This window comes from Diorhabda sublineata, chromosome X (assembly GCF_026230105.1).
Source record: "Diorhabda sublineata isolate icDioSubl1.1 chromosome X, icDioSubl1.1, whole genome shotgun sequence".
Classification (NCBI taxonomy): domain Eukaryota; kingdom Metazoa; phylum Arthropoda; class Insecta; order Coleoptera; family Chrysomelidae; genus Diorhabda; species Diorhabda sublineata.
This window is the reverse complement of record NC_079485.1, coordinates 36,002,047-36,022,123: the sequence shown is the minus strand read 5'-3', so window position 1 is coordinate 36,022,123 and position 20,077 is coordinate 36,002,047. Positions and strand designations below refer to the sequence as shown.

Here is a 20,077-nt window from a genome sequence, read left to right as displayed (position 1 = left end):
TAATTAGGCCGGTTTCAGTGCTACTATTCGGGAAATTAAACAAAGCTCAAGAGTGCGCAACAAAAACGTCAAATAAACCTGTTATTTTACTAAAGAAATTAACGTCACAACTTCAGAGTAATGAACTAAATTTCAGTGGTCGTCGAAGTATTTAGATTGTCTTACCATACTGGTACTCGCCAGTTTAGAGTCGGAGAAGGGGTAGGCTCTGTGAATATTAAAGTTAAAAAAATGGGCGCAAGTTCTTACAAGTAGGAATGGAAGACTTCTAGAAGTTAATGCCACAATTATTAGGTGATTGACAATTGACGACACTGTCTTCATGTTTTCAAACACCCAAGCAACTAAACACATTTTCAGCACAATCCAATTTGCCAAGTACCAACCACCCTAAGGTGCTGTGAAAATTATTTAGCTTAGTCAAGATAGAGAAGGATTTTTCGGCTTAAAATCTACCACTTCTAAATAGCTCGCAAATCACTACACTTGATATAGAGAAAAAGTAGTGGAACATGAGAAACCTCAATTTATAAACATACAATCCACAATCAAGTGTTTCTAAATGCTATAGAGAAGTTATTCAGCTTATAGTAGCACATTAAATACTTATGTACACTTAGTTACGTGGTTAAGAAGGTGGTCCACTTACTGTGATGGATAGAGATCTGTCGCCTTATCTATCGATAATATACCAGACCAACGATCAGAATAGGGCCCCAAAGAAGCAAAAACCCAAATAGCTAGCTCGAGACTATTTTCTACTTCCGGACTGTTGGGATGGCCTTCGATGATCTCCATAAATGAGTCGACAATACATTAGCATCCACGCTGAGAGAAATTTGCATATAGCCAAAACAAAGCAGTGCTAACAATAATAATCCAAAAATCGTAATCTTATCAAAATGGCCACCAACGAGTAATCAAATTAAAGTGAACTCGAAAGAGTTTAAAAAATACTGATTTTTAACATAATTAAATGCCCATATTAAATTTGAACATCGGAAATTGTTTAATCTAGAAACACGGTATAAGTAGTCCCATGGATTTTTATGAAATAGCGATACTGAAAGAAATTTTCACCGGTATAGCAGGATTGAGTTCAATTATTTTCATTTTATTTTCACATGGTGAATGGGGAAGATGGATAATCTATCTAATCTAATCTAATAAACATATTGCTTCTAGTTAAACGTTAATTGCAATGAAGTTTACATTTCACACCCAATAAAAAATTATTAAAATAACTTAAAAAGAGAAATTGAAATACTTTTCCTTCCATATTTTCTTTTTTTCTTAATTATAGTGGGTATTGGGTTAAAACAGAAAGAACAATTGAAATATAAACGTTACGAAATAAAGGAAATGTTTATTCACACATCTAAACCTCATAATTAAACGATATGTTGTGTTTACGTCATTGAAGGAAAAAGTCTTTTCAATCTCATGTCTTCTGAGCAACAGACTCTCGTCTAATTGTTATAATCTGACCCTTATTAAAATTGATTCGTCGCGATATCGTCGGCTGGCACGAACATTAGGCTGCATACTTAGTTAAAGAAGATGATAAGAGAAACGACGACGATAACTAAGTGAAAAAAACGAAACTAGAAACTTGTGGAAAATACAATTCACTAGATTTGTGTCAAAACATATTTAAAATTATGACAATGGATAAAAATTTTTGTTTTATTATTTTAAGTAATATTAAAAGTATATTTCAAATACCAATAATTCTTAACCTCCCGTTTATTTTGAGCGTGTTAATCGTCTTGGTTAAACCAAATTTGCTTAAGCTTAACAGAAAAAGATAGGTAGAACCATAGTAACATTTTAATCAAGCATACAAACAAACTACTTATTTTTCGTTGAAATCATACTAATTCAGAAGTATTTTCCCGAAATTCACGTAAAACCTAATTTTGGGGGATATCGAATAAGTAAAGAAATTTTCCGAGATCAATATTTTAAGGTGAATGAAATATGTTGACGATGTATGGAAATCGTAAATTCATCTTTGATAAGTGATAAGTAAAACAAGGCCAAAACCGCATTGGCCTTCATCTTTCACACTAAAATTTAATCTTGTTTTATGTTCATCTGTGAAAACTATTATAAAATGAAAAAAAAAATGAGTTTTCAAGAAATAAAAATATATAAATGAAGTGTTTAGGCTCATATTACTTCAATATTATTAGTTATTTCTCAATTATAGATGAACAATGTTGTACCATTAAAATAGACACTGCTGGTAATAGAATTTTACAAATATATTTTTAAGCTTTGGTGTATTTTTCATTTGCTCCAGCTGAGTTAATAATGTCTTTTTTTCTATAACCGCTGGCTGTTCCTATACAATGAGTGAGTAAACAAACCCTTCAATATCTTCAATTTAATATAAAGATTAGTTTTACAAAGCCTATTCAAATCTACCCGTTTTTAGCTCAACTTTTCTATGCTGCTCAAACAGAAACTAGATGTTCCACAAGAAGTCTCGCAAAGCTAGGCATCCATTTTTGATAATTTGAGTTAATGAAATGCTTTCCTTAATGTCAAAAATTGTTCTATGAATGGGAACATTTGCTTGGTGGTTACTAGCATTAGTAGAAATGATGAAAACGGCATTTATTTACCTCTTCTAAGTGGTTTTTTACTCTTAGTGGGGGCACAACACTAAACGTCATAAAACAACGTTTTTTGGGACAACATGCAAAAATGGGAACCTACCGGTTTTTACGGAACGCCTGGTCATCCTTTTTACAAGCCTTCAACTGGTGTTGGTTTTGATCTTTTGCTTCGTAAGACCAAGGTCGCAAGATACAAGACCACTTTGGCAGGCAGGCAGGCAGGAATGTGATTTTTCAGTACTTTCCAACACTTTCGCTGCGGTAATTATAATGCTAGTCATATTTCTGATATCAATTGTCAAAAATTCAAATTTATCTAACAGATAAATTACTCTTAATACTCATATGAAGGAAACGTTGGGTAAATATGAAGAAAAGATTGTTAATTTAACATTATTTTTCACGTGTAATGAAAATTAAGGAAATGCCGAGGAAAATTAAGTAATTATTGTCCCGTAAATACTCCATGTCATGGAATGATTTGACAATGGTTCTCTGCTTGTAAAAGTGGTCATATGAATATAATATTGAACGTCTGGAACCGTTACTTCCTGTAGATATTCTAAAAATGGTTAATAAAATCCATCCCTTGAACTTAGCCATTGTATAATAAAAATACATAAGATAACTAATGAAGTCAATACTCAGCCGCGATTTTCCAATGATGATCAAAAGCTCGCTTGCAGGAAAAATTTGAAACGAAGGTTTGAATATATTGAAACGAGGTCCACGAATAACGTGCTTATAAGAAGCAAAAAAAACGTTTTTTCAGGACAATAAGGTCACGGCCACAGGTCTTCAAAGGTGTAATCTTTATCGATTATTTAGAAAAAGAAAAGGATAACTGGCCATTATCATGTTAATTTCCTGATACATTTTAATGCCGAACTTAAGAACATATGACTATATAAATAGAAAAAAAGGATTTTGTTCCATCGTGGAAAATTAGAACTTGAAATTAGTAAAGATTATTCTGTATAATAATTTTTTACAAAAACCTAACTTTCTTGATGAAAAATTTCCGCTTGTTTGATATTGTCCTTGAGAAATACTTCTTGAGTTGTTTGAACTTTAAAACCACGGTAACGATTTCGTTTCCTAAGTAATATTATGTTAACTTGTTCTGTAATTTGTTCGCTTGAACAAGAGTAACTGGTTACACTAGCAGAACAACATGTATTACTTTCTCTATTTTGCTGAAGTTCATTGATTGACTTTCAATTTTTTTTTTTCAACACAGTATAAATTTAACTACCCAACAAGCAATGTAAATACTAAACTGCACTTATTAGGTAATACATAATTTTGTTGTAGTTAACTGAATTAGAATAAAATTATACAAACATCATTGTCAAAATTTCCCGGGAAAGCGATATATATGATTCCATTCGGTAGATAATTGAGTCGTCAGTACAATAATACTGGCGAACCGGTCTAATAATAATTGTATTTCCTTTGAATATCATTCTCTCATCACTTTTAGGTTCCAATAAATTGCTGCATAAAAGAAAATACAAAATAGTTTTCTCTAAAACATGGTTAAGGTTTCACTATTCATAATTGTACGATGCCTCAATATTAATATAGAATTGAAAATAATTGTAAACAATACTATTATGCTCTATTTTAACTATAAATATTTGAAGTTCAAAATTTCCGACAACGATACATCGATTTTTCAAACATTCAAATGTTTTATGTATCAACAGGAGCGCTTCATGTTCTATAGATAATTTACATGGACAAATGGCTGTGTCTCAATTATTTGACATGCCAATGTGTTCAGATTTCAATCCTGCGGTATTGTCTCTGGGACGTACAAAATGTAGTAGTGTTAATATTATGTGCAAAGCATCTCTTGATAGTAAGAAGAATGATTCTTATTACCGATATAAAAACTTATAAAAACAAGTATAGACTATATATTTAAAGAGCAATCGTTTGAGTTACTTTTGTTTGTATACATTTTTGGACATTGGCCGCTTATATGATACAACCAAAGAAAGTTGAAGTATTTCGATGACAAACAAATCAATTCTCTTGTAATTTCGTAATACAGATTATAAATCAGGTTCACTTGAAACTAAAGAATAAATATAAATCGGAAGTAATCAAATGTCGATGCTCAATTTCCAGTATTTGGTACAATATTATTGAAATTTGTTTTATGTATCACTTTATCATATAGTTTTTGTATGTTACGTTTTCAACAAATTCTCAAAATTTAATGGATATTATTAAACATCAGGTGGTTTGTTTTTTTCCTGTATTTCACATTTTTCTATAACTAGCTTATTATGTGTGAAGCTCTACAAATAATAGTAAATTAGTTGTCAAAAAGAGAAGAATTGAACTATTCATTTGTTATTCTCATTTTGCACATTTTCCTTTATAGTTTTTCGATATTGCGTTGTATGCAAAATATTCTACACCTTACTTTCTATAATTACAACATCTAAACATTAATCGTGAAGGGAAAATAATAATAATAAAATAGTATTATATTCTAATCTCACCTATAAATCTTTTATTTTTTAAATATTATGCATCACTTTAACAATCTACTCTATAAGCAGGGTAATAAGTAAATAGTCTATAAGTCACTAAAGTGAGTCAGGAACCATCCATTGACGGTACTCTGAGAGTATTTATTAATTCATTGTTGTAGTCTTTGGATCGATTGTTGTATCTTATGAAATCGTTCTATCATATCTTTGATTAGACTGATTTGAGGAATGTTTAGAGCGTAATGAATTGTTTAGTTAGAAACTAGATACTAAATATACGGAGTGTTTTCAATTGATATGGTTGGAGTATATTCGTATTTGAAGATTTAGTTCTATTCCATACGACCAAATTGGTATGAGAATAGTTTTGTAGATGAGCAATCTGTTTTCCAGTATCAGTTGAGACCTTTAGTTTGAGATTTAATTGTTTTCTATTGTTCTTGATATGTGTCTCCCATCTAAGTTTTCCATCTAAGTGCAACACTAAGTAATTGACAACTGATTTTATCGGAATGGGAATATTATTAATGCACATTTGAGGATAAACCTAAGCCAACAACTAAAAAATCAAATTGGGATGTTTTCAAAATTTAATAAATACAAACATTAGACTTGATATCAGGGTAAAAGAGAATCAAGATATTATCTAACAACAGTCATACAAAACTCAGGGTGAGAAGCAACACCACAGCACCAGCAAACTGTAAAAAAACTATAACATTACCCTCCACATAAGAGAACTTGTAGCAGAAAAAAGAAGGGCGTGACTTATATGACAACACACTATGAATCCTTTAAACTAAACATACCTCAACAGAATAAGCCACAGACTAAATAGACCACTACATAAAGTAAATAATGAGTCCTTCCAGACCCATGTCTAGAGCCTTTCTCGTGAAAATTACTCAATTTGGAGAGATAAAAAAAATTAATCAACCGACAGTAACCAACTCACCTTTACTAACAAACAGTTTTTGCAGAACAACTTGCAAATTTATTCTCAGCCTCAGATAATAATAACGATGAAAATATAAAAAGTTATCTTAACTCCGATGCCCGTCCGATGTTCGACAACGAATAAAACTTCTTTATCACAAGAAAGCTCCTGGGTATGGTCTAATAACCAGGGAACTACTACAGAAGCTACCAAGGAAAGCGGTGGTGCTATTAACAGTAATCTGTAATAGTATGAGAGGGAGAGAGAGATGCTTTATTGTCAAAAAATTGTTTACAATTTGTAGACGAAAGCTCGTAAAAAAACTATGAAGCAAACATAAAAATAACTAAATAAAGACACAAATAAAATAAAATATGAATATAACGTATGCACCAGAAAAATACAATTAATAACAAAATTACCATAGAAAAGGTACATGTAAAAATTTTTATATGTGATTTCTATTAAAAATCAATAACAATATTCGGTAATTATACACTTTCACGGTCACCTGGTTTTTTGGCTCTAGAAAATCGAAAAATGGATGGATTTTAATGATCTTGGTCTCAAAATGATCCATTTTACGGCGAATTTATAAAAAAAATTAGTAGAAATAGCTGAAATGAAAATTTCTCATAGTTTTACTGTTTTAAATCGTAAAAAAAACGGTTTTGCAAAATAATTCTTTACAAAAAATTATCTCATTATCAGATAAAATTCTTATATTTTTTTTGTATTCTACATAAATTATTAAACAATTTAAAAAAAAATCCAAAAAGAATGATTTTTTCAGTTTTTATAGCTTAAAATGAAATCGATGAAAAACAATAAATTTTCGTGAATAGTTTCGTACTATATTCTTCAATGTTAATAGTTTTTGGACCATTAAAAATCGAAAAATAGATAAATTTTATAATTTTGGTCTCAAAATGTTCCATTTTACGACGAATTTATGAAAAACACGGGGGTAGTGGCTGAATTTGCGGTTTTTAATAGTTTTAAACCTTAAATAATAGAAAAACTTTTTTTTTTCAAAATATTCATTTTTTATGTAAATTGCAAAAAAAATTATACGAACTTGATTCCACGACGTCAGAAACAGTTACGAAAGATTATATGTAGAAAGTCATTTTTTGCATTTAAAGTCATGAAACTGTAAAAAATATTTATTTTCTTTAATTTTCGTATTTTTTTTTTATAAATCCGCCGTAAAATGGAACATTTTGAGACCAAGATCATTAAAATCCATCCATTTATCGATTTTCTAGAGCCAACCTAACCTAACCTAACCCAAAAACCAGGTGACCGCGAAAGTGTATAATTACCATAATTTTTTGTAAAGGATTATTTTGCAAAACCGTTTTTTTACGAATTAAAACAGTAAAACTATGAGAAATTTTCATTCCAGCTATTTCTACTAATTTTTTTTATAAATCCGCCGTAAAATGGAACCAGGTGACCGTGAAAGTGTATAATTACCAAATATTCTTATTGGAATAGAAGTCGTTTACAGAGTAGAAGGTACTTTCCACTAAATATGCCTCCAAATTATTGTGAAATACGGGAAAAGATGATATCGATTTGATTTCAATTGGCAAATGATTGTGCATTTTTTTGTATTGCTCCTAAGTGGATAGCTGAGCAATGATCTTTCTAAAACAGGAGAAGCATATTTACGAATTAAACAAACGGGTTCAAAGATGAATAAGGATATTTTGATTCTTTCAAGTCCCGACAGTGAGCCCTGATGTTTAGTCTGAGTTAATATGTAACAGCTCTCTTTTGTAGTTTGAAGAGTTGCTCAAGTTGTGTTGCACAGATATGCGACTCAATAAGAGCATAATAAACTGTTATAGAGGTGGATAAATTCAGTTCTTTGGAAAATCATCTTAGCGCAAAACAAGCAGACCTTAATTTTTTTGATAGTGTGGCAATACGTAACTTCCATTTTAAAGAATTGTCTACAACAAACTCTACGAATTTTACAGATTCAATGACGTCAATGGTGGTGTTATTTAATAACATAAGGCTGCAATTTATTTTTATATGAAAAACTTAGTGTTAGAAACGTAGAGACACAGAAGATTAGAATCGCACCACCATGATTTGAGGGTGATAGGGTCACTAGATATGGTTCTATGAAGTGCCGTGAGATAAGGGTTGCTCTCATAAATGAACTCATACCACAACACCAATTCGGTTTCAGATGCACACACTCCACAATTCAACAATGCCATAAGATAGTTAACATAATTAAGAGAACACTCTAAGAAAAAAAGGTGTGTGCTGGAGTTTTTCTCATCATACAACAGGCGTTCGACAGAGTCTGGCATGATGGTCTTGTTTACGAACTGAAATTAAAGTTGACGGAACAACTATACAAATCTCATCTCACCGACGCCACTTCCAAGTTAAAATTGAATATACCTATCAAATTACGATACCATAGAATCTGAAGTAACTTAGCGCTCTGAGCCCACTTCTATATTTGATATTCATAGAAGACATTCCCACCATACCTTCATAGCAACCTTTGCGAACGACACGGCAATAATGGCAACATATATGTATAAAACCAACTGTAGCTGCAGAAAAAGTACAAAATCATTTATAAATAAAAGTTCAACATTCCCACAGCGATACATCGATTTATTCAGTTTCGTCCATAATTCAATCGTTTTATGTAGCAATAGGAGTATGTTCTATACATGATTTAAATGAATAAATAGCTGTCTCATCCATTCTACTTCCAATGAGTTGAGATTTGTCATGTAAAAGTATAGACCTATGATGTTTACATTGTTTACATGGAAGCTACTGAATTTTTGTGTTTGTAGAAGTTATTCTAGACTGGAGGCTCATGAACATTACTTATACAATCAAAGAAAGCTGAAGAATTTTGTTGCAACATAAATTTATTCTCCTAGAATTTCGTAGCCCGATTACAAACCATGTTCACATGAAAGTAATAAATAAATATGAATCGAAAATAATGTAATATCGATACTTAAAATCGAGTATTTGTATTGATTAATTTGGCATAGCACAAAATGTTGACGATATACTTGCATAATATTAAAAAGTAGCAGTAGCAGCAATAATGCCACGAATTACTTGTTCATACTAGAATTAAATAACTCAATTCACCAACTTGCTTTTGCTTTTTTAAAAACAACTTATTTAGCAAACTAAGAATTTAATAATTTAAAGTTACAAATAGTTACACTAATCTGACTAACGTACTAGACGAATATCAAATTAAATGAACTAAGAATTTAAAATTATAAATGGTTACACCAATCTGACTGGCGTACTAGACGAATATCAGTTGAATGAACCAAATATTAGTTTCACAGGCTTCTTTATATATTAGTTCTTTTCTTATATCATAATAATTATAAAAGTAAATAAATATATTTATGGTTCATTATTGTCACATTAATAATAATTAACTGAAGACGATACTTCAATGGGGTTGAAGTGGAAACTATAAAACTTACAGACAGACTAAACATATTCAAAATTTATAGCAAGATAACTTAAGTTAGAAGTTAGAGTTCATAATAATAAATAAGTAATTGATGATGATGCACCGCTGTGAAGAGGATTGATTTGGATAACTTAACTCTAGCTTTTTAATTTTTTAATTTATTTACTCTTTCTTATAATGCTGGTGTAAAATCGAAATGAACAAAGTAAAATACACATAAGTTGAAAAAATGGAAACTAAAACTTTAACTGTGTACCGAATAAATCATTCCCAAACATGCTAACAAAGCAAGTTGCCGCGTATGTATAAAATTTAATGAAGACAACTTACCCATTGATTCCTAAACGGTTTTTCATACAAATGTATTCATCTTTTAATGATTTAGGGCTTACTTGTAACAAATTTCATTATTTTCTATTAAATTAAAAGTGTCAGACGAGAATGATTGACAAAGGATTGAACTAACAAATGAAATATCAGAGATAAACAGGTATACTCCTACGTCACTCATCTGCTTTTCATTGACGTGAGTTTTCATACCCATATTAATTGTCAATTAGTACTTCAACCATTTAAACGGTAACCGATCATTTATTCTGGTTCGAAATAATACACTAGTACACAGAATTATTTTCCATTCACGAATGATTTTTTCTAGTTTCTACTTGAGGACATATTGGGTCGAATTATTTTTTTCGAGATTTCCTGCATTCTTAAGTGTAAAGTTTTTGTTACTTGGATTAATGCTCTGAAATTTTCTATTCTACTGCTTGTATTGGATTGTTTTACCTAATTTTTGTCGTCTCTTAAAAATCTCACTTTTTTAAAAACACTTTTATTAACTAGAATTTTTAAAAGAAACTCAAACGTATACACAATTAACAATATAATAAAACTCAGACTAAAGTGAGGCTGAGTAAAGACTTGTATAATATCCGTTTGATTAATTTATATAACTTGTTAAGTCTTTAACATCTGAGTTGATTTATTCTAACGTCAGAAGATTCAACGTACTTAACTTGTTCATCTCCCGGGGAAATTTTGTAAGGGATGAACAAAACTTTGTTGCTCTCCTTCTCTTCAAATGGTTCCATTTGGTTTGCTTCTACCACAAATCTGTAAAGTTCCTCTAGGGCGACTCTATCTATCTTTAATGGCTTGAATTTTGTGGAGATTTGTATGTTGTTTGAAGGTTTCTCGAAATAGATTTGAAGGTTATTAAAATAAGGATAGCTGAGTCCGTCTTTTATAGCTTCATCACTGCTTGGTAATGATTATCGAAAGTTTTTCTTTTCTTTTTTTCTATTATAGGCTGTATAAAAAAATGTCTGGGGACATGAATGGTCGAACGTATCTTGCTTGTTCCAGGTTTGAAATTAACCTTTTTATCGTGTACGTGTACGTGTATGCTCTTCATGTATTTTACATGTACTGTCACAGTGTTTGTTGTCAAAGTGTTATCTGTGAGTACTGTCTTGGGTAGAAATCTTGGCAATAGTTTTATTCTTTTCAAAGTTATTCTAGTGTGAATTTTAGTAAAGCTTCTGTATGATGGGAGTTAGTCGCTTCTTATTTCTGTTTTCTATAATAGCCTTTTTACTTCAATGGGTTTCAGTTTTATTGAGGAGGGATGGAATTGCAGTACCCTAGTAACGCATAGGGCATTTGTTCTTTTATGGATAATGTAGATCTTGTGCCTCGAAGTATCTTTAGGTATTCAATCAAAGTTGAACGAAATCTTTTAATCATACTGGGAGCTGTCTGGGGCGTTATATTGGGTATTTCACACGAATAAAAGCATTTTTGTATGATTCCGTTTTTAAACTCTAAACTTCCATCCATAATTTTTAAATATATCAATATAAACTATTTTCAAGGGTTTGATAGGTGTCGGTGAGACCATGAATTTTGGTTTGGGCTGAAATACATCATTTTTATTTTCTTAATAGATATCGTAAAAGTTGATAATGTTTTCGATATATTACTTCAAATTAGGCCAATAGTAAAGCTTTTTTTATTTGAAGTTCCGTTTCAGTTATTTCTCTATGATTAGTTATACACTGATGGTATGTTTTCTTCAAACCTCTTTTCTGACCTCACATTTTCTGGTTGTATGTTATATTTAACTAGTTACTGGGTATTGTTTTTGAAAAAATCGATAATACTGGATTCTAGACCGTCTCCTGAGAGCTAGACGTATATGCCTTGTTTATTTGGAAATTCGTGTGATCATACAGGAGAGAGATGGTTGTAGTTGACTCTCGGATATAAAGATGCCAAGGATTGGAATCTCTACTACCCTGTGGTTTATTTGCTCTTCATCCTTATCTTGTTGTATCTAATAGGAATTCGTCGAATAATCGGCTTTCATCTGGGTTGCTGCTATTTGTGCAGCAGTCGTCTTCTAGATCTTTAGATTTCTTGCATTTTGGAGTCGATATCTTTATGTTCTTTTTCTATTTATTTCTATTCTTGAGATGGCATCGGCGTGAGTATTTGATTTTTCTTTTTATATACAACTTCATAGTCGTATTCCTTCAATTTTGATCTCCACCTCACCAGCTTAGAGTTCTGTTCGAAGAAAAAAGTCAAAAAAATTTCAAACTTTATTCAGAAGCGAATGTATTTGTAGCCAGCATCTCTTTTTCAATTGTCAATTACTTGATTTCTGTCTCCATCAGTATTCTGAAGGCGAAAGCTAAGTATTTTTGAAAGTCCGGTAACTTCTGGAGTATGTTTATAAACTTTCCATTGTAACCTAACCATAGTAACCTAGAAGTCCTATAAATCCTCTAGTATTTTTAGCGGTTTTTGATAATTAGCGATAGCTTTTAGTTGGGTTCAATTTTATACCTTCCGAAGTAACGATATGCACTATGAAACTGACTTCTTTTGTTAGGAACTTGCACTTGTCGAGTTGGATTTTTAATCTTGTACTTAGATATTTAGAAAACACAAATGTTATCCATATACACATATTTCACCGTGGAGTCATCTCAAAACGTCAGCCATAACACGTAGGAACATTGCGGGTGCATTCTTCAGTCCGAATGGCAATCTTACGTACTTATAGTATCCGTTCGGATTTCTATTTGGTGGAAATCGTTCGCCAGATCTAGGGTGGTAAAGTATTGGCATCGGCCAAGTTTATCCAGTATTTCCGTTATAGTAGGTATTGGATATCGATGATCAATGGTTTTTTCTTATTTTGGGGTAATCGACAACGATGCGCCTCCCATTTTAACATCAGACACTGCGACAGGCACTGTCCATCAGAAAAGCAATAACGAAATCTATAGAAGACGGCCTCAGATATCCTCATTTTAACAGCCTACAAAATTTTAATCGACATGTTTATTTCCAATTTTCAAAAAAAAAATTAAAATAAATATTTGTTCATTGTTTCAACTGTGTGTGATTCAAAGTGAATAAAGGATTAAGAAATAAGAAATGGACGGTACTGGTCAACATTAGATACTTCAGAGTCTAATTTTAACACGGAAGAACATTTCCAGTTACGAAATCGCTTGTTGTCGCCAGTAGTATTTTATTTTCAATAGAATAAAAGCGCATTCTATTTTTTTATACATGATTGCTTATAAGTTGAATATATATTTTCTGCATTATCTAAAAATCTAAACTATTTTTTATTGCATTTTTTCAACATTTTTCTACAATTTCACAAAATTATAAGTTTGACAAAACATGTATTAACGTTTTTATGTCCTATAAAACCTAATAAAACTTAACTTTTTTCACCAAAAAATGGTAATAACACAGTATGATATGATTAATATACAGGGTGTAACAGAAATATGGCATACAATGCAGTACATTTAGGTCAAGAATTCCAGACAACAGACCGTGGAGTCAACAATGTCGCAATCATACGATTCTTTACAAGTTCAAGGTAATAACCAATTAACACTTTCAATATATCCCCAATCCAAAATTATTCGATACTCTCGCCAACAAATACATGTACAGGACCAATAGGAACAATAGAATTCAGTTGAAAATTCTAAAAAGCAAATTAGATCTAGTCCTGACGGAAAAGCAGTTAAGCAAACAAAGTAGACTACTATAGGCTAAACTCTCCAGAAGTAAAAACTTCAAATAGGTTCAGTAGTCTAGGAGATAGAAGACGACTTGAACAAATCGAATGATACAGAAGAATCAATCACCACCAATATTTGTGAAAGTACTTCCAAACATCTCTCTACGCATAACTCTACTAAACGAAACACAAGTAACAAAAGCACCCGAAGAAAAAATACCGTATACATACAAATTAAAAGATATAAACCTGAAAAACTGTCTGAAGAAGTTATTTCTTATAGAACAGTCAGTTTAACTATTAAAGAAGCTATTAAAATACATCAGAATAATACCAAATCATAAAAACCGAGTAATTACAAAGCATCAAGCTAGATTTCGAAAGGAACATTCTACCATCAAGCAAGTACAAAGAATACCACATAAAATCAGGCAAAATCCGATAGATAAAAAATACTACTCAGGGATATTCCTCGATGTAAATCAGGTCTTTCATAAAGTCTGGCACTTGTGCCTACTTTACAAAATCAGAATATCCCTTTTCCTAAATAATTTCTTTATTCTCCAATTCTAAATTAAAGATCGATACTTCATGATTAAGTACCAAAACAAATGCTCAACGATACATTTAATCAACGCAGGTATTTCTCAAGGTAGCGTTTTGAATCACTTCTATATCTTCTATTCACAGCCGATTTACCCATATCAGATAACAGAAATCTTACAAACAAATCTCGACAGGCTACAAATATGGTTGAAAATATAGCGAATTCAAGTTAACAAGTCTAAATACATCCACGTAATCTTCACAAACAGAAGAGAAAACTGTCCCTCCGTTACGATAAGCGATAATGGAGTACCACAAAAGGAGAAAATCAAAAATCTTGGAATACGTGTGGATACGAGACTTCTGGAGGAAACACCTCTTTACAAAAATAAAACTGCTTGGGATTAAGCTTAGATAACTATATTGGATAACTGGAAGAAAATCACAACTATCTAACGAGAATACGTTATTGGTATATGGGGCAATAGTTAAGCCTATTTGGACATATGGAATCCCGCAGTAAAGCTCATCGTCTACATTAGATATAACTATTATCAAGAGATTTCAATTAAAAGTTTTGATCAAGATAACAAATGTTGCACGCTATGTGTCCATTGCAAAGGATCTACAAGTCCTCTAGGTTAAAGAAGGAATTGAAGAGATCAGTGAAAAAAAACAATAGAAGACTTCAGTGTCACCCCAATCAACTGGCCAAAACCTAGTGTCAGAACTTATTACCAGACACTAGATTTCAATATATTTTATATGGTTAAAACATATTTTTAACTTATTTGTCATACATGTTTTGTGATACTAGTTCTCAAGTAGTTCATAAACCAGACAATTAGTTGAAAAATAACAGAGCTCTACCAAACAAGTCATTTCTCTATGCCATCAAAAACAAACTTGTAAAAAACACAAGTTTCGCAACTCAGTGCTTCTACTGTGAAAAGTTGTGAGATCCATGTAATATCAAGTCGGTTGATTTATTCAGTCCCTACTTAAGGTACTGTCTTAAGTAATTGCGTAAATAGCAAATCAACATCTTATAGTGACCACATTAATATTAAAAATCTTTTATGTTTAAATAAAATAGATTGACTTGCCCATCGCATGAAAACACAATGTAACTCACAAGCAATATATATTATAGTAAATAAGATTGTTTAGTGCGATTGCAAAATCGCGCTGACTGAGTTGGCATTGTGTCGCATTGTGTTTTCATGCGATGGCCAAATCAATCTTTTTTGTTTAGACATAAGAGATTTTTAATATTATGATCACTTTGAGATGTTGTTAGATTAGCTAATCACGCAATTACTTAAGATAGAAGGTCCCTTAAGTAGGGAGTGAATAAATCAATCGACTTGGTATTACATGAATCTCACAACTTTTTACGGTAGAAGAACTGAGTTGCGATACTTGGTTTTGTTCACAAGTTTGGTTTCTGATGGCATCTCATTCCTTTTTTCGTTTCCAGTACCTTCTTCTTCTTAAATACCAATTTTCTTAAAGCCCATTCTCTGTCTTATGAGCTTGTCTTATTTTTGTAAGTAGTCTTCCTCTTTTTCTTTTTCGATACTACTTCTGGAGCTTCAGCTACAGTTTGATGTTACAATTTTTGACGGTAAATGCTTCTTAGTCTATTGTATTCACAAATTGAGGATTCCTGCGCTTTAATACTTCCAAAGTCGACATTAATTAGATGTAACCCGCCAAGACTTGTAACTCTCGAAAGTGTCACATAAGCTTGACCAGATGCGAATACGGCAGAACCGATATCCATCAGCGCATTATTGAGACTTTTGTGTAGTTATAGCATATGCTATACATATGAAAAACTGTTCGCGGTAAACATAAGCTCTATCAATAATTTCAATTTTAGTTTTGACCGGACCAAGCTCGTAAACATGTTGTTTTCAAATGTAATGTATATTTTCCTAATTATTTTTGTATTTTCTGGATCAACCTCTACTTTATGCACTATATCGATAGAACCATCTACATTTGATAATTTATTTTATTTTTTATATATCATACCATATGCGATTACAAAGTTATTTATGCAGTTGGTGCTTCTAGAAAACTGGACTGAAATTGCAAAATATTTTAGTTCTTCAGTGATTTAAACACTAGACATTGATTGTATTCAAAATTTGAAGCTTCTATGTCTACTAGAAGTGCCTTAGAGTAGTGATGATCACTCAGTCAGTGAGTGACAAAATTAAGAAATTTGACTAGTTATATTTCTTAAACTACTGGTTCAAATTGAATGAAATTTCAAATATACCGTGTGTATACAATGCTTGCTTAATTACTCGAAATACAGGCTTCTAGTTTAATCCACAACAAAATTATAGAGGGTCGAAAATGGCCTAAACTACTTCGAAAAAGGATGCTTTTTGATCGACAGATATTCACCTAGGATTTACTAAAAGCAGGTCCATTTGCTGAGTTTTGAACTAATGAAGAACTACACAGTTTTTTGCATTTCACAATAAATGGAAATTTTGTCAACAATTTCACCTACTCGTGAGCGGTAGAAGGTAATTTTCCTCACTGATATGAAAATAGAATGTTCAAAAACTAAACAATAATGTAAAATTTAATATTTTAACTCTATTCGTGGACAGAAATAAGTTATTTTAGACTCTAATTTGAGTTACAGTGTGTTTTATTGTTTGGGATTTATTTTTTTTTTAAGTTGTTTGACAGGGTAGACCACAATTACAATAGTATAGCTTATGTTAATATTTTAATTAATATATTCAACATTAAACAACCAAATACTATTTATAGAACACAAGACACAAGAAAAAATTGCAAGACCGCAAGAAATATGGACTTGTGTAATAATCGCAATAATAGATATTGATCTTTATCTTGACTTGTTTTGCAAGACCAAACCAAAACCAAGACCCCAAGTTAAAGACCAGTCTTGCTCATCACTATAAAAAGGTGCATTAAAAGTTTACATTAGTAATTATTTTGTCATAATATCATTGAACTGTGGTCGTCTGCTTGGGCTATCTAATTTCACTTCTCGTGCTAAGTGTATCTTGGTACATATGATATTCATGATGTATCGAAATCCTAAAGTGTAATTTATAATAAATTCAGGGTCGATTGGAATTTTAAATTGCGTTTTTTTAAATACAATAATAGTATATAAAGCGTGTCCAAATTTAGATATTTGGTATCATCGACAATATCTTTAAATGGTGACTAAAATTTAACAATATTATCAAATTGAAACATTTCAAATATTAGCAAAGATTGAAATTTTACATGTGATTGGGTATGGAGATAAAGCAAGAACACAAACGACCTGTCACCCATATCGCAAAGTACTGTTAGCAAAAATACAATTCAAGGAAAATGGGTAAAAGAAGGACTCATTGTCAGGTATTATAGAAAATCAAATTACAGAACCAATATTATTAGACTAATATCGCAGCAGAGCTATGAGCATTTGTTTTATTGAAATAATTGAATTCATTTATTTAATGACTTGTTTGTCACAACACGGTTACTTCTCATAATGGCGTAATTTATATGGCAGTATATGCACTAATATGCAGTATGTGGTACAGATTAAAGATTATTATTTAAAACTACTGCTTGATATGGCCAGCATTGTTTGAAATACATTATTACCTTAGAATATTTGAAATAGCATTTTTTTATACTCCAGTTTTGAAATTTATTTTATAGAATTTGTTCTATATCATTGGAGTTAGTTTTTTCCATCGAATACTGCCCCAAACACCTCTCTAACGATGTTAAATCAGAACTATTTGATTGTCATAAAATTGGTGCGCCAAAACCAATCCAAATATCAAATTAGCCACTTAAATGTTATTCAACTTTCAAAACTCAATCTTCTCAAATAATTTGCTCCGATTCTTCAACAGAAAACAGTTGCACCAATAGTAAAGAGAAAAATCCGAAAGTCTAAACTTCTTTTGACTGAATACAGCCGAGTTTCAAAGGAAAAATAAGACGGCGTGGATGTTTTGCGTATGCAATTCTTAATCTTAGCCTTTACTTGATAACAAATCGATTAATGGATCACAGTTAACTCTGGGAGAATCATAGACCGGTCAGTATGACCAATAATATATATGTTGAATAATCACATCAAATTATCATAGATTTTCTACTTTTTCATAAGATAATTTGCTGCTTATGCTTTTCTGGGTTAGATTACGTCAGCATAAAGCAACCTTGAGTGATGATCATTTTTTCAAGAAGACCCGATTTATTAAACAGTGGGGGTCATGAAATAACTGAAATAAATTTTATCGAGACGAGAATTTTGTGACTTTTTTGCCACCTGGAGATATGAACTTGAAAGCTTTAAATATATAAAACATAAGGGCTTTTGTATGGACACTGATCAAGCACTGTTCAAAAGAAGTTCTACTAGAATATAGCTGAACACTTAGGACTATTAGGATTATCAAAACTTGTAAGCTTTTTAAGGAAATATGAAGGAAAACATATTTAAATCATGAGCATTGATATCGCAACTCAAATTAGACAGTGCTTAATGAAAACGCTCTGTATCGACTATATAGAGTAGTTTCAATTGTGGGTACATCTACTGAAGTTTCCAGGTTATAAGTGATTTGTAGTTTAAGTGTAGTTTCTATTACAAATTACAATATTGGAAAAAATATTTCCACAGAATATGGTCAAATTTCAGAATAAACATTTGACACAATATATTAATCATTAGATACAATTACATCAAAATATTCCCAAAATTTCGTCAATTTGCTTTGTTTCATATTTAAATTCAACGATTCAAGTCAATGTTGAGTAGATCAATACATAATATTCAATACTTTTTATTCAACAGCGTAGCATCATTTTAATTCTCAATCAATATTTTTGTCGCAGCTTCTTCGCCACCAACATCTTCACCGAAACCCAAAACAACTGAACCTTCAACCAAATTGAAGGACTTGTGGAGCAAAGGAAATCTGAACAATTCTGTTTATGGAAACCCCCCCTTCCAGTCTGTTCACCATGTTGCTGATAAAGGTACTTGTTTATCTTTAATTTGATATTTTTAACAATAGTTAACTTGGTTAAGTTAATTTAGTAACTTTTTGGTAGAGATATATGGATGCTGATATATATTTTTTTTGTACAAATAACTTGTAAACTGTGAAATGTTCTATTCTATTTTGAATTCATTATCACTCTCAATATATCTCTATCCCTACAACGCCCCATGGGAACTATCTGGAAGTTTTTAACTGTCAGCACCTTCACGACACTTGCCACTTGAACATAATATTGCTGAATTGTAGTCATGATAGCTTTGTACATTGATTTGCTGTAGCTCTTAGTGAAAATAGGCTTTCCTATTTCATGCAATAGTGCTTCGTTTTATGATTATAAGGGAAAAACTACGATTCATCACATACTATCATTCTATCTAATAAGTTTGCCCCATTTTTCTTGTTATTCAATTTAGAACACAGTTTAGCTTATTAAAATTACCATCTGAAGTTTTCCATGTGGATTATTCATCAATTAGATCATCGATTCTTATTTTGGTATTGGTATCCGTATTTGACGTAGATGTGCGACTCGAGAGGAAATAATATAGATCGTCTTCTTGGTTATCTAGAAAACGCTTAAACTAATCAACATTTCTCACATGCGAGAAATCTTTATTTCCATACCTTTTTTCAATAAATTATTAGTTTCACGTGAAATTTTAATTTTTCCTATACTCAAAAAATAACTCGAATGTAAATAAAAACTACGGCTATACTCGTACACATTATCTGAAATAGAAATGGAAAATAGTGGGGCCTACCTAATTGACTGTATTTATGTACATAAATAATCCACCGTACATTTATATTGAAAATCCATTTTATGAAATTATTTTATATT

The 20,077-nt window shown here is 31.3% G+C and overlaps 1 protein-coding gene across 1 annotated transcript in view; it reads left to right on the top strand.

The window, feature by feature from the left end:
- LOC130450883 (lachesin-like) overlaps positions 1–20,077 on the top strand; it is a 369,262-nt gene that overhangs the window by 327,481 nt on the left and 21,704 nt on the right. The window contains exon 8 of the mRNA XM_056789587.1: positions 19,067–19,210. Coding sequence (XP_056645565.1) covers positions 19,067–19,210 — 144 coding nt within the window. The remainder of the gene's footprint in view (positions 1–19,066; positions 19,211–20,077) is intronic.